The sequence below is a fragment of the Pristis pectinata genome, chromosome 1 (assembly GCF_009764475.1).
Source record: "Pristis pectinata isolate sPriPec2 chromosome 1, sPriPec2.1.pri, whole genome shotgun sequence".
In the NCBI taxonomy this organism is placed as follows: Eukaryota; Metazoa; Chordata; class Chondrichthyes; order Rhinopristiformes; family Pristidae; genus Pristis; species Pristis pectinata.
In genome coordinates this window covers 31,294,946-31,319,309 of record NC_067405.1, presented here as the reverse complement: position 1 = coordinate 31,319,309, position 24,364 = coordinate 31,294,946, and the positions used below count along the sequence as shown (strand labels likewise).

At 37.8% G+C, this 24,364-nt stretch overlaps 1 protein-coding gene across 1 annotated transcript in view; it reads right to left on the bottom strand.

Moving 5' to 3' along the window:
• LOC127580749 (inactive dipeptidyl peptidase 10-like) overlaps window positions 1-24,364 on the bottom strand; it is a 547,404-nt gene that overhangs the window by 282,361 nt on the left and 240,679 nt on the right. Inside the window, exon 4 of the mRNA XM_052034610.1 lies at window positions 1,475-1,569. Within this exon, the coding sequence (XP_051890570.1) occupies window positions 1,475-1,569 (95 nt within the window). The remainder of the gene's footprint in view (window positions 1-1,474; window positions 1,570-24,364) is intronic.

The following is a 24,364-nucleotide window of genomic DNA, read 5'->3' as shown; positions in this document are numbered from 1 at the left end:
GCATTTGTATAGGAACAAGAAAACTACATGAGGACTGGAGATGAAAGGTTACAATTCAAACCAAAGGAGATGGTAAGTGAGATCCCACAAGAATCAGCACTAGGATCCTGTTGTTCACAATTACATCAATGATTCTGACTTTGGAATCAAAACAGAATTTGTGGCTGGCACTAATATCCAGAGGCAGTGGAAGGGGATGTAGTGCAATAGCTATTACTGAGTACAATAAAAACATTACAAAAATAAATTTAAAATAAACTTGCAGTATGGGCATATAACTGGCAAATGAATTTCAAAGACATCTGCAAAGTATTGCACTTTGTTAAGAAATGTAAGAAGGTCTGATATTACAAGGAAACTAAAAATCTCTGCGGGTAGAGAAGCAATGGGAGTATAAATATATAAAATGACTGAAACTATTGACACATGCTAACAAGCCTAGGGTAAATACAAATCAGGTGCAAGAATTTCTATCGAGATAAAATTGTAAAGAAAAGGAGGTATGCTTTACATGTATCAAACCTTCTTTAGACCACACCAATCCAGTTATCATAGCTTACAGAAAAGACATAGTGGCACATATGAGGATATAGAAGATAAATATCAGTATCAAGCCAGAAATGTTATGTTATACCTGTTAGGAAAGGTCAAACAGGAAAACACAGTCTCTTTTGCAATGAGAAGATTGAGGGGTAATCCAATAGGATATTTTAACCTCAGTGATGGTTTTGGTAGACTGGGTACACAAAGAATGTTTCCACTTATTTCCAAAGAGGAAAACTGAAGAATTTCAATAATAGAAATCAATTTGGGTATTCAGAAGGAAAGTGGTGGGAATGTGGAATTTACTACTGGGAAATTGTACGAATGGATTTACTGAGAGATTAGGTATGTATGTGAGGAGGAAACAAACAAAGGGTGTTGTCGATAGAGTTATATGAATCAACATGGAAAGAGATTTGAGTGGAGCATAAATGTCAATATAGACTAAATGTGCTGAATGGTCTGTTACATTGTTATATATTGCATGTAGTTTCATGCAATTCTTTGTTGTTCTGGGTCAGTGTATTCAGTTAAGAAGATGCACATTTGGCAAGTCACCACCTTCTGTTAGTTTTCCAGATAGCTGCAGCCCTGTTCGCTTCTTCTCTTGCTGATGGAACTTACGCTAAAATCAGATCCTGAGGGGTTTGGTGAAATAATGCATAATGCCAGAAGCACTTTAAGAGTTCAACATCCGACATTAACTTTGAAGCTAAATAAGTAACACTAATACACTATCTAATGCAAAGTGTCTTTCAGAAATATAGAGTTTTATTTGAGAAGATCCATGATTGTACATGATTGGAAATGGTTGCTTTATGACGTCCTGTACACCGTGAGTTGACAGAAGCAGGAACAGACAGTAGCAACATTATAAGAGATGAAATAGCATTTTGAAATGAAAATACAAAAATATTATTAATTTACTTACAAATGTGCTGTTTTCCAACAACACTGTTGTTTCATTTGTTATTATATTCAGTTTGATCACATGGCCATCTCTGGCCCGGTACACCACCTCAGCATCTGTCAGAAGAAAGTGAAGCAATTTAGATAATTTTTTCCTACTACATGTCTTAATTACTACATAAAATGGGACAGCAACTTCAGATCAAAAAAATGAAATTAAACACAGTAAATATACAGCAGTCTATTAGCATATGAGAGATGCTTTAACTAGTCAAAGACTCTTCAACTGTCTAACAAATGATTTATGCCTGAAACTAAATCTCAGCTTCTCTCTTTTACACAGTGGCTAAATCAATGGTATATCAACAGCATTTCCTATTTTCACTTTCAAATTAGGATTAATCAATTTTACGACTCGGAGTTGTTGCTGAGAATTTTAAATGGTGAAGAATTTTATGTAGTAACTCTATTTTATCTGTAGACAATGCAGAATTTGCATTTTGGAGATTATCCAACTGAATTAATTTCTTATAGGTAAATAGCCAATGATAAACATAACACAACAAAATTCTACACCAACTGTCTCGTGATATCCAAGGTATCGGTCTAATACAACAATCCACATTATTCAGCACACAGTAGTGGATGACACCTTTTATTTATGCCTATATTTTTTCATGATTTTCTGTTTAGTATATTTTTATTAAATTGTCTCACAAACCTACAATTCTGGAGGTGAATTAAAGACAGATATTATGGTTTCTTTGCTTAGTATCTTTTTATATTTTCAGTTTGTCTGCTAAATGTTGAAACATGATAAAGCAAGCAGTAAAGCTTCTCGGATGCCATTATTATCTTATTCACTGTGATGTGAATGTAAAGTGATTAAACTATGTTTTAAAAAAATCTATTCAGCAAAATTTAAATGCCTGTACACTGCATGAAGCTACGTTTGTCTCAGTGTCTCTCTTGTTTAAAAACAACCCATCACATATTGGAAAAGTAATGCACTTCCTGCTTCAGATCGTTTCAGTTTCTATAAAACAACAGGACTGATGCAAGGAGGAAAGACCCATTGCAACTGCCATGACCTGGATTTTTTAACATTAGCCTCACTGACATGCTGTCTTAACATTTTCTCAATTCTATTGACATAACCATTGCCTCTAGTTATAACCTGCCACTTTTACCCCTGGTATTTTATGATCTGCTATAGGGCTTGGCCATTACTACTTCCTACTTCCTACTTACCAATTCCCACCCCACCCCCTTTGGACAAGCTCTTTTGTTCATCCTTTGCCTTTACTTATTCAATAGTAACTTGGAGAACCACAGTCTATGTTTAGCATTAAACTAAAACATGTTCTCATCTTCCTTTCATTTCTCTTTCCTCTACATCTATAATCTTAACTTCAGCTAGCTCATCTTTGAGCGTGGTAGCACAGTTACTGCTCACCCAAGCTATTTAATTTTAGTGTCTTCCCAATTTTAAATTCCCACATCTGTCTGCTGCAAAGTAACACAGTGCCACCAGGTTGATTCAGTTAAAACACGTTTATTAGCAGTATATTGCCAGGGAGGGGTCTCTTCAGCACTCTGGTGTTTCCTGAGGTCTCCGCAGTCCAAAGGAGTAGACAGTAACTTATACAGATATTGTCATGCACACTTAATGAATTCGGCTCCACGAGTTTTGGTCAGACCTCAGAGATCCAAAGGCAGACATCACACCCATTGTCCAATATAATTAATTTACAATCAAGAGATTCAAAGACAGGTATCACCCTCATTGTTTAAAACAAGCTTCGTCCAGTCTGTTTATTACACCCACCACCCTTATTGTCTAGTATATTGGCCTGCCACCAAGGTTCCAGACACAGCAATTATCACCTAGCCCTGAGTCAGTAGCTTGCCTGCTCTTGCTTACAAGTTATTTTTCCATCGGTTATATGTATAATTACAGTCAGTCACAGTTTCTTAACCCCTTACTTCCTCATTAGGACCTATCCTGTCCCACCCAACATCTCTGCTTGAACATTCTCCAGCAAAGGTCACGAGAAAGCAATCGGAAACAAAAGGCCTGGTTGAAAATTTCCTCCACAAATTAGGAAAGCTGTGGTGCCATAAAGGCTGCACACATCTGCTAGAAATTGGAGCATGCAGTGCATAATTTAACATGGAGTCCATTTCTGATTGATGTCTGGAAACTGGAGTGGGTATTTGGCCCAGATTCACTTTACCATGACTGTCACCCAGTGTAATTCGTGCATGTGATTACATCACCAAATATGTGTGGCATTTATACCATTCCCACAGAAACCAGAGCTAAAAGTAGTGGCCTATGACTTTTTTAAAAACTCAATGTACAACAAGGAGCAAATTCTGCAATATGTCAGGATCTATAGGAATTTAAATCTCCCTGACTGAGATGTTGATGTTTAGTTACAGACTAAGGGTTCAGTACCTGCTGCAGTCAGGTACTGAACCCTTCTCCAGGGGGAGAAAATCACTGATAACAATTGTAGCAACTCTGTTTTATAAAACTCAGTGCAAGATGCTGTGATTACAGCTCCAGTCATGATCCCACACCTCGCAGTGGTTTAAGCCACTCATGGACAGAAGCCCTTTGCGCTGATCACATGGGATGGGAGAGGTGGTCTCCAATCTCACAACAGAGCACTGGTTCCCTCAGCTTCATGCTGGATTTTGTGCTGCTGTACAGTGGTTGCCATGGAAGTGTAAATTAAAGGCACAGACCTCATTCCCAGTAAGGGATTGATGCTGCAGGTGTAAACTTTGCATACAACTGCGGCTAAGAATTTTAACAAAGTGAAAATGGGAAATGCCCCCTTTTGTCAATGTGATTGTTTTGTGGGTGTTCTGATTGGATGTCAGGAATGATGGCAACACCTTTGCCAAAAATGGGCAAAATCCAGTTTCTGGACTGTTAAGTTTAAGCAGTACAACAGACTTTGTGTATTGCCCTTAGAGTCCATATGTGACACACTTTGCTTCTCTCTTGAGCAGCCTCACTGGATGAAGGATGACTTGCTTCCACTGGAATTCTCTGGGTTCTGATGAGGCTTATGTAGACCCTTCAGGCTCTGTCACAGATGGGGCAATAGAGCTGCTGCATGTAATGTGGCCCTTCTTTGCCTGGCTTCCATGTGCTCCCGATGGAGAGAGTCAAAATTCTCATTGTCCTCCTTCTCCATTTTAAGCAGTCTTGGGCTAGGCATCCAAGGGTGGCTGAGGATATTTTCAAGAAGGTTTCAATTAGAGCCTTGAACCATTTTCTGTGTCTGCCTGGTAATCACCTGCCGTGGTGGAGCTTGGAGCAGAGTTGCTTTGGTAGGCTGGTGTTGGCTATATAAATAATCTGCCCTTCAGAGCTGGCTGAGTCTAATTAAAGCCAGGATGTCAGCCTGGGAGGAGACTCTGACATTTGTTTGCTTCTCCTGTGGTGGATTTGGAGGGTTTTGCAGAGACCACATTGGTAGCACTTCTCCAGTACTTTGATGGTGCCTTCTCTAGGTGGTTGGTGTCTCCAAAGCATATAGATGAGCAGGGATCATTGCTTCCTGGTAAACCATGACTTTTGTGTTGTGTTGGAGGTATTGATCTTCAAACACCCTTTTCCTCAGATAACCACAGGTACATTTCATCATTGACATTGACAGTTGCCTTTGCTTAAAGACAGTTATAGAAAGTTATCCAAATGTTCCATGTTCTCTTTGTGAATCTTTATTAGCAGGTGGAAAAGTTGGGCGGGGGTGGCAGATTAGTAGTGGTTCTTTGTTTTGCAGATATTTAAAGCAAGGTCCATTCTCTTGTTTGTTGTACTGAATGAATCAACAATGAATACACTACCATGACGCACTCTGCATTTCTTACAAAATTTTTGAGAGAGCTTCATTTGCACCAGGAGATAATGGTATGCCCAGAATTACATGAAGTAAAAGTAAAATGAGCACAAGTGCTAGTCAGGATCAATCAGTCTTTTTGAAAACAGGAAAGAAAATATCCATCATTTTAGTGGCAATTCACAAACACTTCTTGTTCTTTTGAATTGTAGCTAAAATAACCTTACAATTTCAAGTGAGGATACTTTGCTCTGAATTTCTTGTGGAAAGCTGCAGAATTTTGTTAATTTGAATGTTTGTGTGTTTAATTCCCATAAAATGTTTAAAAAAAGAGATGGAGTATTAAGGTTATGTTACCAGTCTAGAATTGGAGTACTTGACTATCGATCTCAAGACATGAATCCCTACCACAGAAGCTTTGAAATTTAAACAGAAGTAATTGAAGAATATGGAATGAAAAGCCAGTATCAATAATGGTGACCAGTAAGCTGTCGCAAAAACCCATCTGGTTCACTAAAGCCTTTCGGAAAGGAAATCAAATGAGGAAAGGAAATGAGGCCAGACCCACAGAAATGTATGTCCTGAAATGGCCAGCAGGAGATTCAGTTCACAAGCAATATGTGATATACAATGAATGCAGGCCATGAAATGTGCAATTAATGCTCTTGGTAGCAAGGCCTACGTTCCTTAAATAATCCAAAAAAACACTTGGGTATAATATACAATTTAATTAGTAGGCTTAGTGCAGAGATTTATCTAAATATAAGCAAAAATATTGTTATCTGCACACATAATATGTGGAAATAGAGTGAAGGTGGAGTGATTTATTCACACACCATGAATTTCAGAATTTCCGTCACCGTACTCCACTGCCAATTTTGGCGGCAATTTGTAGTAAAAGCTCGAGAACTAGAGAAACAAAAGATAGGTTCTTTTGGTACAATATTTTCAATAAAGAGAGATTAAAATGATTCATTAAATAGTCTCTTGAAACTAGTTATTCCTAGCCCGTGGAATACACTTAAATGTCTGTTCAACAGTGGTATAATGACTGCACATCTCATTTAATGAAGGAAATTATTGTCTAATAAGTGACTCAGATATTTCTATTTTTCATCTGATAGTTTTGCAATTTACATGCTCAAATACTTAATAGCATAAAGCAATCAGCTAGCACTCACACTAATGAATTTTTCATTTCTTTTAAGCTGGTTGCATTTTCACAAAATCTATTATGCACACTGACAAATTCTCTAATTTCTTCTCTGCCACATTTAATATAATTTCAAAAAGATTCCATGTAGCTGAAAATATTGAGAACAGAAGATTTTTCTGCTCAATTGCCAGGTACTTTGCAGTTTTTATTTGGAATGTATATTCAATGGAAAATGAAGAGTGGAGAGTATTAGTTATAGTAGATTTGTATTGTTTCTTGGAAGGTGTACAATTCAAATTATAATGGCAATATGAGTTCCTGAGGTTTTAACTACACATCCCACCCCCCTCACCACAATGACAACCTCCTTCACCTTTCATTGGGTAATAACATCATGGGGAATTGTTGACTATGGCAATATATCAGGATAGAATTCTGCAGTTCCAAACCAATCCATTATTGACTTGTCGAATCTGGAATATCCAAGATTTCCACATTCTAAGCTTCTAATCCCACCTCTGTCACAGAGACATTAGAGCTATTTTCTTCCATGAAGGGAACACATGAACAGAAGAAATAGGAGCAGACCCTCAAGCCTACTCTGCCAATCAACAATGGCTGGCTTACTACCTCAACACCATTTTTCTGCCCTATTCCTTTATCCCTTGATTCCTCTAAGATCCTAAAATCTATCAAGCTCAGTTTTGAATGAAATCAATGGTTAAGCCTCTACAGTCATCAGAGGTAGAGAAAGGAAGGTAACTCACCCAGTGGTAAATAATAAGTTGGTCTTAGGAAGGTCTGAGATTTAGACACTGAGAAACTAGCAGGATTGGGTGCAATGTTAATTTTATTTTCCATTGAAATCAGCAAAATATAATACTAGGCTAGAATAGAATTGATGTTACACTCAATTTTATAGTTTTCTCAAATAGATTTTGGCAAAGTTAGCCACTGGAGATCTCTTTTCTAAATGAGAAGTGAAATAATACATGGAGAGCTAGGAAGAGAAGGAGGCAACTAAGGCAGATTGCAGCAACATCCAACAAAGAATAATGTTACTTTAGGAAAATATTATCACCACTAATTTAAAGGTTTAGACATTAAAACTAAACAGCATCTCTCTTAAGACAAACCTTAATTATTTGTTCAACTGTTATCATTAATGAGTAAAATTAAGAATTACTGTTGGTTGCATTTTCACATTCTGAACTTCCAATTGCTTGGTACTTCTGATTCAAAGAACAAGTGGAACAGAGTTTATTCAGATGCCACAGTCACCCAGAAAACATACAAAACAGAGAGCATAATTCAAAATAAAACACAAGCACAGGAAAAAGTAAAAAAAAAATACACTTGAAAGTTAACATCTATCAAGAAAGACTGAGCACACTGAGACTCTTATCTCTAAATATAAGGTGGTTGAGATATAACATGATGGTGGTCTTTGGAAGGAAAAAGGGATTCAACGGAATGAATAAGGAAGATATTTCTACTTGTGAATCCAACACTGGGTTTCACTAATATTAAACATTAGTTATAAACTTAATAATGATTTATCAAAGACTTTCTTATATTTGTCTTATCAACAAATATTTTGCATATTATAGCACAGCACACAAGGTGTGTTTCAGATAGTATCTACAAAGAAATGTTTCCCTCCTGTAGGTGATATCCTTCAAAAGCCTCCTCGATCCCAATAATTTACTGGAATGCAGGCAACTCCTTTTAACAATTTCTGGCCAGTGATATCTTGGCACCCAAATTTTTTTTTTGTTTTAAATTTTTCACATTGTTTGCAATATCTTTCTGTCTCATCATGGTGTTTTTACACTGCTAATTTTATAACAAAATGAGTAAGCAATCCCCTGGGCAGATCATATGTGTTGTTTACAATAAAAGTATTGTCACTGTTTAAAATAGTTGATACAAAGTGATCTGAGAACCAATGTCTTCATGCCTAATCAGCAGTCTGGCTAAAATCAGCAAACATTATTGCTATGCCTTTCAAAGGTAGACACAATTAAATAAATTCTTAATGAAGATGTTTATTTAGATTGAAAAATCCAAACATTGGCTTAGGATAGACTTTAAACGCATCACCTGGGAAATGAAAATGATCGTCATTAGGTTTCTATAACTGAGTATAACATTTGTTGTTCACTGTTGTTCAAGTTAAAACTATCAGGACATATCCCAAGCTGTAAAACCTGATAAGAATTAACCTACCATATTATCTGTGACGAAGTACTGTATTTATGGTGAACCCTATGTATACTGACAATGTTCCAAACAGATTACTGTTGAAAAAAAAAATTCTTTTCATAAAACAAATGTTGTTAACAGTCCTGATGTTGCAGCTCATCAGATTGTTTAATAAGGTGTCATTTAATCCAGGGTAGTTCTCTGATTGATTTATGGTTTGTGCCAAGTGCAGGCAAAGTGGCAATAGAAATGCCATAGCTGCTCAAATGTCTTCATGGAATTGAAAGATACATTGCCCATCACAATCAAAAATCTTTGCTGTTAATGTGGTTATATAGTGTTTTTCATCATTACTATTGTCAATTGATAATATTAGTTTTGGTATATCTTCACAAAAAAAATTACATTAACTTCAAATTTTGGGAGATAAAACTGGTATTTTACAAAGGGTACTTTTTAACTCTTCAATGATCCTAAAACAACCTGTTAGTTAATCCAGAAAAGTGGTATTTTAAGAAATCCAGGCAGCATACCAACGTCTGTCACTACAAATTGTTAAATTATCTTCTTTACATGGTCTTCTATCAGTGCATGTTGGTAGGTAGTAACTGGGTAGGTAACAGAAACATCATATTTTTATGATATTAATTCAATATTCGATAGCAGGCAAGATATTATTTATTAACTAATCTGTATATGAAAGGCAAAAAAAACTCAGTGAAACACTATATTAGACCAGTCACGGGGGATTCTCATAAAATATTACTTTCATTAAATATTCATTCTCAAGAAAAAGCTGCTTTAATAAGTTACATCCCTCTCTATAAGCAAGCATCCTCAGTTCAAATATTCCAACTGGTGGAGTAGAACTGTGATTAAAATTGTTAACATTTTTGTAAATATTTCATGAGAAAGGTAGAAAATATCCATTGGTAAACTTGCGCTGATATCATAACTAAAGATCATTTATTTTGAACATACTAGGTCAGAAAGGTGAAGAGCAAGAGGATGGAAATCTTACATCTTACTGGAAAGAGAAACCTTTGTTCAAAGATATTGAATGCAAGCTGCCATCACCATGGCTGTTATGTTAAGGTGTTCAGATGGCACAGCAATATATTGAACATCAAAATCAAAACTAGTAGTATAAATAATATTTATCAGCAGAAAATCCTGAATTTGCAAAATAATTGGCATTAATTATTAAGATCAAAAGCACTACTCCTCTGTTGTCATGATTATCTGTTCTTATGAGCAAATGCAGTGCATGGTACTTAAAGAAATCCTCTAGAACACACCTGGCAGTAGGTCTAGCTGTCTTCAAAGATACCCAAATCACCTGGATGCTAAAGATGGAATAAATTCATCTCTATTCTAATTGGAGATTTAAGGCAAGCTTCATTTGATCACTATTGTTTTCAGCTAAATCTGAATCACAAATTTAAATTGCACTCAATTTTATGATCTACCTATTTGCATAATTTTTCATAACTTTGCATACAAACTCAGACTTTATCAAGGGAAAAAAAAATAACATAAACCTCCTGGAGAAATAAAAGGCATTTTAATGCATTGTTACCCTTTTCCAAGGTTGAGTGATCAGGGCTTTCTGAACTGATAAGCCAAGATGAAGATAAATAGACCTCTAGACACAAGTATTAATCTTCAAATGAGTGATGGTGCAACTGAGTGTCCTATATGTTCCTTGATATTTATGGAGGTTGAAGTGGTACTGCAGGAGATATTTATTGGAGTGAACTATACACATGGTACTTCTGAGCACTAGGCCATATATTAGTCCTGCAAGAACAATGAAGGAAATTGCATCTAGGTTTCAGGCCACAGCTATTTCCCGACATGTGCAGTCTTCTGTATGGTGCAGTAGTCACAGATATTCTTAAGGCCATAAGAAACAGCTTAGAATTTACACCTTTGCTAACCCAAATCATATATAAAAAAAACAAATTCCCATGTTTCTAAACAGATGCAGTGCTGCCTATTTATCAGGCCCATGATCAGTGCAAGCAAGCAGATAATTACTATAGGATCTTTGCTTTCGTACATCAACTGCATACTCAATGAAATGGGATGCTTTTGAAAAATCTTGCAGCAGAATATTTGATAAGCAATGAATATATTAACATGTTGTTATTGTGGAGGTTGTTCACACAGCTTTCTTTGGGAACGTGAAAGTCCGGCGGAACAACACAGACACAGTATGAAATGTTATTGGTAGTGCCATTGTTTGAGCATTAAAGGTGACATTTGGATACTAAAATGACAGCACTGGTGCATTTTACTGAGGAAGTATGGCTCTGATTTGATTCTATTTTGGAGCTTAAAGTTAGAGCCAACGTCCTGTTTTCATTTTTAATGGTGTTAAATAGCAGAAAAGACTTCCCCATCAGCATGACTTAAAGGGATTATCCACTATTTACAGATAGTGGTTGGTTGATTAATTTCTTCTGCCATACTATATGTTTGCCACTTTCTTTAGTTGTTTTACATTGTTTACAGAACAAGCTGTGGAATGTGCTGAATGACTTATTGTTGACTTCCAGACTGGCACAAATCAGATGCAACCAGGCATGGGCATGACTGGTTGCATGCAGCATGACTGGGAAAATGAACTGAGTAGGACATTTGGTAAAAAGGGGAAGCTGAGAAGGGCTCTTGGCAGGAAGGGCTCCCATACACTTGAGAAACCAAACACAGATTGGATGACAACTTTGCAGAACACCTCCATTGAACTTCCAGTTGCTGATCATGTCTATCCTCTATTCCCACTCTCACCCTGACTTCTCTGCCTTTGATCTCTAAAACTGTTCCAACAAAGTCCAAAGTAAGCTCAAGGAACAGCATCTCTCATCTAATTTTCTGTTTGGGCATGCTGCACTCCCTGAACTCAATACTGAATTCAACAATTTTAGATAACCACCTTCCCCTACTTGAGTCAGATCTAGCCTGTTCTGGTGCAAGGACATCCACTTGTAAAGTTAACACAGTTTTTGTTTCTCTCTCTTCGTAAATACTACCTGATCTGCTCATTATTTCCAGCATTGTCTTTTATTTCAGATTTCTAGTAATTGGTGTTTTTTGCATATCGCAGTTCCAGCATTGCTTTTATCCTTTGTCTACTGGCCTAATTCATTTCTCTCTATTTACCTCTCCTCCAGAAAGATCGACAATCATTACCAGGCATTCATTATCCTTTCTCAGATGCCGCCATCAACATTTGTGCATCCTGGGCATTCTCAGTTTTCATCCTATCACAGATATTACCTTAGTTCTCTCATATGTCCCCCTCCCTAGAGTTTAAAACCCAGTTTTCCAGTTCTATTAAATGGTCATCAATGTGAAACATTAGCTCTGTTATTCTCTCCATAGATGCTGCCTGACATACTGAGTATGTCTTCCACTTTTTTTGTTTTAATCTCAAGGCAAAGAATGCAGTTTGAAAGTTAACCCTTTAAATTACCTGGTTTCAGAGAAAACTGGATGAGTATGGTCTGGTTTTTCTGTGGGAAATATAACTGCCATTTTCAGCCTAGTGAGGTTGAGACGCTCACTGAAGGGTGAATTATTCATTTCACAGTAATGTTAATGCAAGTCGGGGAAACTGTACACCAGGAAAAAAAATGCCAGGGAAAATGGAAATAATGGTGAAAAATGACAAGATGAACTTTATGCTAAGTGCTAAGGCATCTAGAAGTGTGCGCAAGATCACTCAGCTCCAAAATAAAAGGTGCTATTGGAAACACAAGAGGTTGCAGTTGCTGGAATCTGGACAAAAAAAGCAAGCTGCTGGAAGAACTCAACGGGTCAGGCAGCATCTTTGGAAGCAAAGGGAGAGTCAACGCTTTATGTCAAGATCCTGCATTAGGTGCTATTGGAAATTGGGTAAATCTGCAGTAGTGTCAACAAACTTCCAGCTCAATGTGTTAGAAGTCTTCAGTAACTATACATGGGCTCTGAACTCTTGACACTTGCTGAAACTGTAACTGGATTTTTTCCCCTCCAAATTGCATAATCTTGAAACTGTCACGCTGAAAACCTTGTAGACTACACTACTAATTCAGCTTAAAATGTACACCTACAGAACACCTCTCAGAAGTGTTTTTTTCCCCAAGAAATAAAACCTTGAAATCAATGTTGTTTTGAAGAGAACAACAACTCAGCAGTACATGTATCTTTCATCGCACTACATCATTTTATTTTTGTATGGAACTGGCCAAACAGAAATAAGGGATGGTAGTAACATGATTGGAGTATATCCTGTGATAAATGATAAGCCATACAAGGTCACTCTCAATAGTCTTCAGGGCACATCACTGTCATCAGTAACAGGATCTGGATGTCAGGGGAGCTGAAATAACATTCTACTGTGCTTTATCTGAGAAGTATCATATTTAATGGAAAAGCGGGATTTGATACTGAATATAAAACGGCTAGATGTCAAGTAATAAGAATTAGGAGATTTCAATATCCCAATGAGGGAAATTAAAAAATATTTCATACCATTTCACAGGTTACCAACGGCAACTCTTTTTTTTACATATTGGCTTGGCTATTCTGCAGATACAAGAACAGCTGTCCAGATATATTAATACATATCTAAATAATACTTATGTCAATCGATCTCTCATCTCCCAAGGATGCTGGCTCCTCAGAAGGATAGAACCCCATGGGGATTCATTATATTGTAGAACTTGTTCCAAACAAATATTTTTTCATTCTTAATAGCAACTGTTGGTAACTTATTGAACACCAAGATGTGCAAGATTCAGAAACATCAAAAGGAAACCTGACATCATCCTTTATTGTTCACATGGACACACTCTCAAAGTTACTATCATGGAATCTTACCCAATTTTTTCTTTCCTTAATCTTAGATGGCAAGTGCACAATAGGACCAAATATTGATCTGTACTTCTCTATTGAATTTGTTGAGCTGGCTTGGGGATAATTTTGCATTCTTAAGAAGAGCTTAAATTCTCCATCAGCATTGTTATCAGTGCATATATTCTTATATTAGATCTTTTATTAAAGCTCCTCTCTTGTTTGCTTTCATGACACTCTAATGCCTTTTCACTATCTGCAAAATGTAACTCTGATAATGGAGTATTCTCCACTCATCCATATGAGAGTTACTCCAACACTCAAGCAGTTCGACCCCATCCAGAACAAAGGAGTCTGTTTGATTAACACCGCAAACATTTGCTCACTTCACCACTGCCACAGATTGCATCAGCTACAAAATAAGTCTATGTTATGTACTGTCCTGGCTACTCTGACGGTGATCTCTACCAGCTTCAGGAGCACAGGAACACTGTCACCTCCACATCCCCCTCCATGTCACATACCATCCTAACTTGGAAACATTTTGCTGTTCCTTCTTTACTGCTGGGTCCAAATTCTGGGACTCCCAATCCAAGGGAATTGTGGGATACCTTCACTGCAAAGAATGCAGTGTTCAAAGTGGCAACTCAGCACAAACTTCTCAAAGACAAGGATAAAGCTTTACCAGCGATGCCGATATTCCAAGAAATAAAAAAAAAACAAAGGAAAGCTTGACTAGAAAGTTGTTTCTTACCTTTCTTACCCACTTCCAGTTCCTCCACTGAATTATGCTTCTGTTCCACAAATGCTCATAATTTAGTTGATGACAAGGGATGTCATCACAAGTTAACAAGGTAATACAACATGCAGTAGACCATCACAAATCTTAAATTTTCCCTGCTCTCAAATTCAATCCCTCTAGCAATGAAGGCCAACATTCCATTTGCCTTCTTGATAACCAGTTGCACCTGCCAAACAACCTTTTGCGATTCATGCACAAGCACTCCCAAGTCCCTCTGCACGACAGCATGCTGCAATCTTTCACCATTTAAATAATAATCTGATCTTCTATTTTTCCTTCCAGAGAGGATGACCTCACATTTGCCAACATTGTACTCCATCTGCCAGACCCTTGCCCACTCACTTAACCTATCTATATCTCTCTGTAGACTGTCCGCATCCTCTGCTACATCTATTTTTTGGTTTATTGCCTGTGCCACTGTAATGTTATTATTTGGTGGCCTACAGGCAACTCGCACCAGTAATTTTTTCCCTTTACTATTCCTAAGGGCAGGCATGGTAGTGTAGTAGTTAGTATAACGCTATTACAGTGCCAGAGACCCTGTCACAATGTCAAGTGAAGAGCGAGATCGCAGAGAACCCAAATGCAGCGCACTGGTACAAGACTGGAGTCAGGTTGCTTCCTCAGAACCGAACATAGGCAGTGACCAGAAGGAATCTTGCCTTGGGGTTCTGAGACAGAGTCCCAACACGGAAACAGGATATTCTAGGGGAAACAGCAAAACTGGGACTGCTCTAGAGTTGACAGCTCTAAGCAGCCAGGGGACAAAGTATACCCAAAGGTTGACCAATACTCTGGCAACTAGTACTAGTAAAACCAGGGTTCTAGCATAAGACTAGCATGTCTTCTGATGGGGCTTAGGTGTGTGTCGTTATGTGATTAGTGGTGCATGGAATCCATGTGCTGCACAACAAGACACCATCAATGGAGCCAAATCGAGGGCCAGCACTCAGAACCATGACAGATCTGGGTTCAATTCTGGCCACAGTCTGTGAGGAATTTGTATGTTCTCCCCATGATTGTGTGGGTTTCCTCCAGGTGCTCTGGTTTCCTCCCACATTCCAAAGATGTACAAGTTAGGAAGTTGTGGGCATGTTATGTTGGTGCCAGATGCATGGCGACACTTGCGGGCCGCCCCCAGAACACTCTACGCAAAAGATGCATTTCACTGTGTTTCAATGTACATGTGACTAATAAAGATATCTTGTATTGATGCCTGGTCAGTGCAGGCTTAGGGGTCTACAAGAGTGAAAGAGGCCACAAAAGTATTGTTTCTGTATGCCAATGTTCTATAACAACATTTTGAGTTGAGTTAGCCTGATTTCATTGCATCTGTTCTGTTAGTGTATGTAAATTGTCCATTGGACTCCTGAGCCATATCTTTGGTAAATAGCCCTCAAAGCCCACTAGCTGCTGGCACAAGAAGCCATTGCAGAATAAAGGTACCATGACAACTGTCAAGATAACAGATGTTGACCCCTATGATGCATTAACTATGGTCATTTGTTAGATGGGTGTTGAAGGACCAACATTTCTTTCTGCTTTGCTATGGGACAAACTTGACATACATTTCCTGCAAAGTCAAGTCTATGTAGTTAATGGCTCCCTCCACTATCAGAAACCCTACATTCCTCCCAAAGCTGAGAGCTCTCTTTGCCCACTGGTCTCCAGCAGGAGAGAATGAAATATAGTTAGCTCTCCTTGGTTAGAGGCCATCAGTGGGCTCCCTTGTATAATAGTGGATAACAAACTGTGTGATGTGCACAGACTTCCTATTTCAGCCATTTGTTCCTCAGCAAGGAACAAGTAGGCATGACAGCTTAGCATGTTATTTGATAATGACAAAATACTGGAATCTATCAAGAAGTTGGCAACACAGTATATAGATCATAACGTAATTAGGCAGTCAGCGGGATTTCATGAGGGGAAAATATTTTTAAAACTCTAAGAGTTACCAGCAAGGTGGAAGGAGGGTGTTGTACATCTGTACTTTAAAAGTAATTTCATAAAGCACAACAAGAGGGTTGTGAAACAAATTAAGTATTCATGGCATTCTGAGCACGTGTTAATGTGGCTAGAGAACTGGTTAAAGGGTAAATAGAGAGTAGAAATAATGAGTCTTTTTCAAGTTGGTAGGCTACAGTTAGTGGGGTGCCATGCAGATCTTTACAGGGTCCTCAGCTATTTACTAATTGTATTTATGTTTTTGATAAAGATGGAGTGCAATCCGATGAAACAAATCTAAGTGGGAAAATGAGCTTCAAGGAGGACACCAAAATTATTCTAAGCGATATAGGCAGGATAAACAAATGGACAGTAAGATGATAGATCATGCAAAACATGAGGAACTATGAAGTTATGCACTTTGGTAGGATGAATATAAAAATAATATTTTTTTAAGCTGTGAGAAACGAGATAAATGTTGGATACAGAAGAAGCCAAGGCTAAGGATTAGGGATCAGCAATTTACTCTGGGATGCAGATAGATTTCTTTATACAATCCTATATGTAGATTGTCTACCTGCAATGCACTTTCTCTGTAGCTGTGACACTTTACTCTGTACTGTTATTGTTTTTACCTGTACTACCTCAATGCACTCTGTAATAACTCAATGTATCTGCACTGTGTAATGAATTGATTTGTACGAACGGTATGCAAGTTTTTCACTGTACCTCGGTACAAGTGACAATAATAAACCAATACCAATACCAAGATTGTAAATATGATTAATTTGTTTCCTCAAAGGGCTCTGGGTGTTCAGCTGATGAGTATATTCAAGGCTGAGGACAAGAGATTTTTGGTACTAGTGTTAATAAGATACGAGATATGGCACAATATTAGCCAAGGCAGGACTGAGTGGGGTGGATGTACTTCTCCACCTACAGCTTCTTATGTTCTTATATCTATGCTTCAATAAGGACAACCAAAGACCCTTGCAAATTTCTACAGCTGTACGGTAGAGAGCATTCTGACTGATTGCATCACTGCCTGGTATGGAGGCTCTAATGTGCAGGATTGAAAGAGGCTGCAGAGGGTTGTAGACTCAGCCGGCTCCATCACGGGCACAACCCTCTTCACCATCGAGGACTTCTTCAAGCGGCAGTGCCTCAAGAAGGCGGCACCCATCATTAAGGACGCTCACCACCCAGACATGCCCTCTTTGCATCACTACCATCAGAGAGGAGGCACAGGAGCCTGAAGACCCACATCCAATGTTTCAGAAATGGCATCTTCCCCTCCACCATCAGATTTCTGAACGGTCCATGAACCCATGAACACTACTTCATTATTCCCCTTTTGCATTATTTATTTATTTATTGTAAATTATAGTAATTTTTAAGACTTGCACTGTACTGCTGCTCCAAAACAACAAACTTCACAACATATGTCGGTGATAATAAACCTGAATCTGATTCTGACCTCACCAAAGCATAGAATAAAGTCATTGCCCTTTTTTGAAGGTGCAGACATCTCGCATATTGTTCTTTGGTGATGTTCAGTTGGAAGACATTCCAGTCATGCTGTATTGAATATTAACTAATGTATCTATATTTGGGAACAACTGATTTGTGTGGGAATCTTGAAGTTAAGGATTCCTCCAGTTACCTGCCTTGTAGACTTATACAACTTCAAAACATAAATGGAAAAAAATGCAGAACTATAGCTGCAGCAGAAGAGATCAACCAACAACTAACTCATCAGTAGTTATTGAACCTTCTAAATCATGATACTGCTGATCAATTGGTCAAGTATGCAGTTTAGAAGGGATGTAATCTGGAGGATTGAGCTCCAAAATGGGAGTATTGAATGTTGTAATAATCAGCTGCTCTGTCCATGTCTGTCACAATTCACTGTGCACAAACACATGGTATCTGGAGCAATTCATCCAATAGATGTGGAAATGTACCACAGTGTTTGAAAAATGAGGGCCACTGAGATCTTTCACTCCCACAGAGTTTGAGGAACCAGGATTGAGCACACTCCCTCATTTGGCTGCACGCGTTTCTGAGAAATTGTATATCACAAGAATAATTTTGTTTGAATTGATTTAAAAATGTTTAAGCAAGCAAGTCCATATGTTTATTATTTCCTTGAAACTTTTTAAAAAAAAATAACAATGTGGCCATTTTTACCTTGCAAAGTGTATGTTAGCCTGGTGCAATGTAAAAGACCCACCAGCAGAGGGAGTAGATAGTCCCTGTAAATATAGAGGATAGAGCAGATTGTACCAATAGTCAATAATCAATTCGTTGTTTTCCACTTAATTGGAAAATAGAAATCTTTTGCAAAGCATGTAAGGTAAGTTGCATTTAGGATATCTCCTTTGGAGTTAAATTTTAGGAGAATTCAAAAATGTACCAAGAGCAGTGCTGTTGGTATTTTGCATTGATACACTGGTGGTCTGAAAGAGCTATGTTCTTATTTTCATTTTTATGGAATTTAATGATTCTAATGCAAAACTTCCATTCACATTCTCAAAATCCCACAGTACTTTACAAAGGAACAAGTCCAGTGAGCATCAAGCCAACCTTAATCCTTATTTATTAGGTAGCAACATTCATAGAAGCATAGAAAAGTACAGCACAAGAACAGACCCTTCAGCCCACTATGTCCCACTGACCACGATGCCAAATTAAATGCATCCCATCTGCCTGCACATGGTCCATATCCCACCATTCCCTGCCTGTTCATGTGCCTGTCTAAATGCCTCTTAAATATTGCTGTCATATCTGTTTCTACCACCTCCCCTGGCAGCTTGTTTCAAGCACCTACCACTCTCTGTGTAGAAAAATTTGCCTCACAAACCTCCTTTAATCTTTCCCCCTCTCAACTTAAACCTATGCCCACTATTATTTGACACTTCCACCCTGGGAAAAAAGACTGACTATCTACACTATCTATGCCTCTCATAATTTTATATCAGGTCTCTGATACTCCAAACAAAACAATCCAAGTTTGTCCAGCCCCTCCTTATAACTAATAAACTTCATTCCAGGACATCAAAAACCATTTATAATTGTTAGTTCTGTTTAATATCTGTAACTTACTTTTATGATTTACTGAATGAAATAAAATTGCTTAATCTAGTTACTGCTTTGTGAATCTACAAATTTCTTTATCCAAATGCATTATTAATCATCAAATGGTGTCAGATGTATAGGTCCACAAAATAAAGTTCTAAAATATTGTTTCTTCTTTAATGCTGGGGTGATGTTGAGTTCCAATATAGTGACTTAAGGTTGCATGTGTTCAAAATGTGAACTGTTTTTGATGCTATGTAATAAGAGTATTGACATGCATGCTAGGGGTGGGTAGAGAAAGAAAATGATGAATGTAAACCAGCATCCAATACCGTTTCTGAACCAGAACTAACATTTTAGAGACAGAGGCTTCAGCTTACATTCTGTCTTAAATATAATTGAAACCATATATTTGGATTGGTAGCTGAATGATTTCTACTTGCTGTTGGTACGACTGCATGACAACTAAGTGCTTTTTAGTTCTTTAAACTTTCTAAAGTCTTTAGGAATGATGTGGCAGGCACCATCAGACTTTTCTGCTGACTTCTCGATCCAGTTATGCACAGCTATGCCAGTATTAATGGCATTCTTGATGTAATAGAATGTGACTGGGAGAATGAGGAGAAGGAACACAGTGCAGGATAAATGCAAAGAGGGGAGGAGAACAATGAGCAGAAGGCCATATCCATTCAGGCTGTTCAGCAAGCAATTCTCCTGCTCATACAGTCTGTTAGACATTTGTTCTTTAGTAAGGTCATCCTGACAGAAATCCTCCAAAAGCTCCACCCACAATGCAGCTTCCACTTTGGAGATGCGTGCTGGTTTTAACTAGTGCAGGCCATTCACAATATTGAGTCCCTTGCTAAGGCGCAGAGGTAATATACAAGACAATTAGTTCTGCCTCTCAATTGAATTATGTTAATTAGCTGTAAACATGAAGGTGGCATTGGAATGATAGGAGTGACTTAATGCCACATTATAATCTCCACACGTTTTTCAGGGGTAAACAAATTTAACTCCCATATTTTTCTTAACGGTACAATCAACTTATCTCTCTCCATTTCAGGACAATCTCTAGCTGCTCTTCTAAACATTTGTAAGATAAGTTTGTATTTGATTGGTTCTGTGTAATATCTTATTTGCAAAAAAAGATGATTGTTTACAACATGAATACAACACTCCAACAGTGCAGTATTTACTGATTTCCAGGGTAGTTGGGGAACTTGGTGAGTATCACAACTTGTTTACAGTTCATTACATTTAATGAATGATCATTTATTAGTTCCATGGAATAAGTCATGTTAATGGTTGATACAAAACTCAGTCTCCATATAGAAACATCCTCAACTCAGTACTAGAAAGAGAGACTATGGCTAACAGTTCTTCTCTCTTGCTTGGGGGGAGTATTTGATTAAATTCTAATCTCCTGAATGAAGCTAGTTAACTAGTAGTAGTGATTGTACCTGGAACATTGCTGCTCTCTGTAATCCAGTACAGTAACTAATGATACATTACTAATCAAGACTATTGGGGAGGCTATTACATTTTTAACAATATCTTTAATTTTTTGCTTACCAGCCAAAACATACTTAATATAAAATATATATGCTGTAAATACATACCAATGTACAAGGATACATCTATAACTATAAGGTTACTGTCTAAGTATAAGCATATTAAAATTGAGAGAAGTAAAAATTTGTATTCTTCCAATTGTAACAGACTTGGTGATTGTTTTTAATATTATTTGTTTTTTTAATTCACTTTTAACAGAAACTTCTCTCAGTGATAGGACTATTACAGGCATTAACATTTTCTTTGCTCTTTACCAAATAGAAAACAACAGAAAAATGCCAGAAATACTACCAGTCCTCAGAAGCAAGCACCACTATGTTCATTTTCCCATCAGTGGCAAAGATAACTTGAATAGCTATCTTTAGGTTTGTGTTAATGGAATGATATGACTGAACAGTTATGGTTATTATACATTTGGTACCAGCATGCCAGAAAGTCTGGTGTACCACTGGAATTACAATGACAACATTAGTTACAGTCAAGTCTTTAGTGTGGAATTGAATTTTCCTCATTGAATAGTCTTATATTGTGCACATTACATTGTCACTTTGAACTCAATTTTTATTATGAAAATTATAGCTCAGAAGTCATATGTCAATCCAGGATATATGTCACAGTGGAATATATTGATATTTCCCTTGATAAGAGTATTCAAATGTTCATTCCTACCATTGAGATTAAACTTTGTTTTCACAGTCTGAAAGTCTGTCTGTGCATCTTAAAAGTTTCAACCTTGGCCCTCATTTCCCTGCTTTTACTCAGTATTTTGATTTAGAGAGTATGTTAACCATGGAAGCTCATCAATCTGAAACACTACCTCTGTTCCTCTTTCCACAGATATTGCCTGACCTCCTGAGTTTTTCCAGTAATTCTGGTTTTATTTCCAATTTCCACACGTAGTATTTTTCTTTTGGTATCTTAACCTAATATTCCTGACAGAAGGTCTGCAGCTTTTGGGTCAACCACCTATTTCACTGAAGTCAATAGGGAATATCTAAATCTGCACGTTACCCCCAGGGAGATCAGGTAAAATTATATACCTTTTTGTTATATACAGGCTGTTACGGACTCAGTGAATGTCCCTTTAAGATAGAGAGTGTATGTGTATTTGTGTGTGTGGCGTGCTTACGTCAATAGAAGATAAAGGACGTAATGACGTTGTAGAAGTCAGAAGAAGAGAGAGAGAAGGGAGAGAGACACCAGCCTGCTAGTTTTCTCTATCAATGCATGAGAAACTATAACTGTGTCTGCCACTGAAATCCATGTATGGAAGTTGGAAGTAATCCGGTGGAGTTCACTTTGTTGCTGACCTGTAGAAGGAAACAGGTATTTGTGTGTGGACGACCACGATTCGGATGCTTTTCGGGGTGAGGAAGTCACTACCGAGTAAACACTGGAGTGTCATTTGGGTTCCATCGTGGAACATTTGGATTTCGTATTTACTCTCTCTATGTTTCTCTACGTCTAATCTTAAGACAACGGTGGTTGTTGAAGAAGCCCTTGCTCATGTTTCACCTTATGGCTTGCTGAACTGAACTTTAAGAACCATTCCTGAACTGGGAGTTTTGGACTTTGCCACACACACACACGAAGAGTTTAGTTTTCGGGTTAACGTTCAAGGTCTAACATTTTTGAATTCTCTCATCTGTTGTTTTTGTGAAACTTGTAAATGGTCCAACTTCGTTTCAAGGTTCTCCAAGATGTTTTGGTTTTTTAGTTTCGATGGAACAATATTTGGTCTAAATTGGCCTTCCTCAACATCAACATCGGGAATTCTAGAAACAACCTTTACATCATCCACCAAGGCCACAACTGAATCCCTCTCATAATAAGGTTTTAGCATATTTACATGACAGAGTTGTGTTTTCTTGCGTCTATCTGGTGTTTTGATTATATATGTTAAATCAGTCACTCGAGATTCAATAACATAGGGTCCAGAAAAAACGAGATTGCAAGGGATTATTTTGGCTAGGGAAAACTACCAACACCTTTTGCCCCACTGCGAATGTCCTAGGCCGAGCACGTCTATCAAAATATGTCTTCATTCTTATCTGGCTAGTTTTCAGATTCTCTCTCGCTAGCTGGCAGACTCTCTCCAACCGAGTTTTAAATTTTTGGACATAGTCCAACAGACTCAAGTGCACTTCTTCATTAACCCATTGCTCTCTTAACAACTCCAAAGGTCCTCTCACCCTATGTCCAAATACAAGCTCAAATGGACTAAATCCTATTGACTCTTGGATTGAATCTCTAACGGCAAACAAAAGTAAATGAATACCTTCGTCCCAATCCTTTGTGTTTTCAAAGCAATAAGTCTTCAGCATATTTTTGAGAGCAGAATGAAATCTCTCCAGAGCTCCTTGAGATTCTGGGTGATATGCAGATGATGCAATCTGCTTTGCTCCCAGCTCATAGACTAGTTGTTGAAAAAAAATTGACATAAAATTACTACCTTGATCAGATTGGATTTCTTTTGGCAAACCAAACACTGTAAAAAATTTTAAAAGAGCCTTTGACACCGTCTTGGCCTTAATATTTCTAAGGGGTATTGCCTCTGGAAATCTAGAAGTGGCACACATGATGGTTAACAAATACTGATTTCCAGTCTTAGACTTTGGTAATGGGCCAACACAGTCCACAATCACTTTCGAAAAGGGTTCACCAAAAGCAGGAATCGGTTTCAACGGAGCCACAGGGGGTTTTTGATTTGGTTTACCTACCATTTGACATGAGTGACAGGTTCGACAAAACATCACCACATCTTTTCTCAAACCAGGCCAATAGAATTGTTTCAAGATCTTCCCTACAGTTTTATTCACCCCAAAATGACCACCCAAAGGCATACTATGGGCCAGGTTTAAAATTTCATCCCTATAAACTTTTGGAACAACAACCTGATGAATAACTTCCCATTCCTCATTAACAGGAACATGAAGAGGTCTCCATTTCCTCATTAACACTCCATTTTTGACATAATATCCAATCGGAACTTTTTCAATCTCCTCACATGAGAGTGCTTTTTCTTTCAATTCTGTCAACTCAGGGTCCTTTGTCTGTTCCACCATAAAATCCTTCCTCGACAAAGACAAATCTTTAAATTCAGGCTCACTATAAGGATGTTGATCCTCCAGTGAAGACAGAAAAGTCTCAGATAAGGCATCATAATTTTCTTCCTGTTTAGGACTGTCACAAGGAACCATATCAGACTGCACCAGACTGTCTGTCTTGGCTAATTCTCTAGCTCTAGCTCGAGTCACCGCACATGATGGGTAAACATCTGGATCATTCTCAGACTCATCAATCCTTGGTTTGGTTGTTAACCGTACCACAAGAACAATTTCTCCAGCTGCAAGGTCATTTCCCAATAACAAAGAAACTCCTTCCACTGGTAACCTAGGTCTTATCCCTATCTCGACTGGTCCTTCTACGAATTTTGACTTTAAAATCACCCTG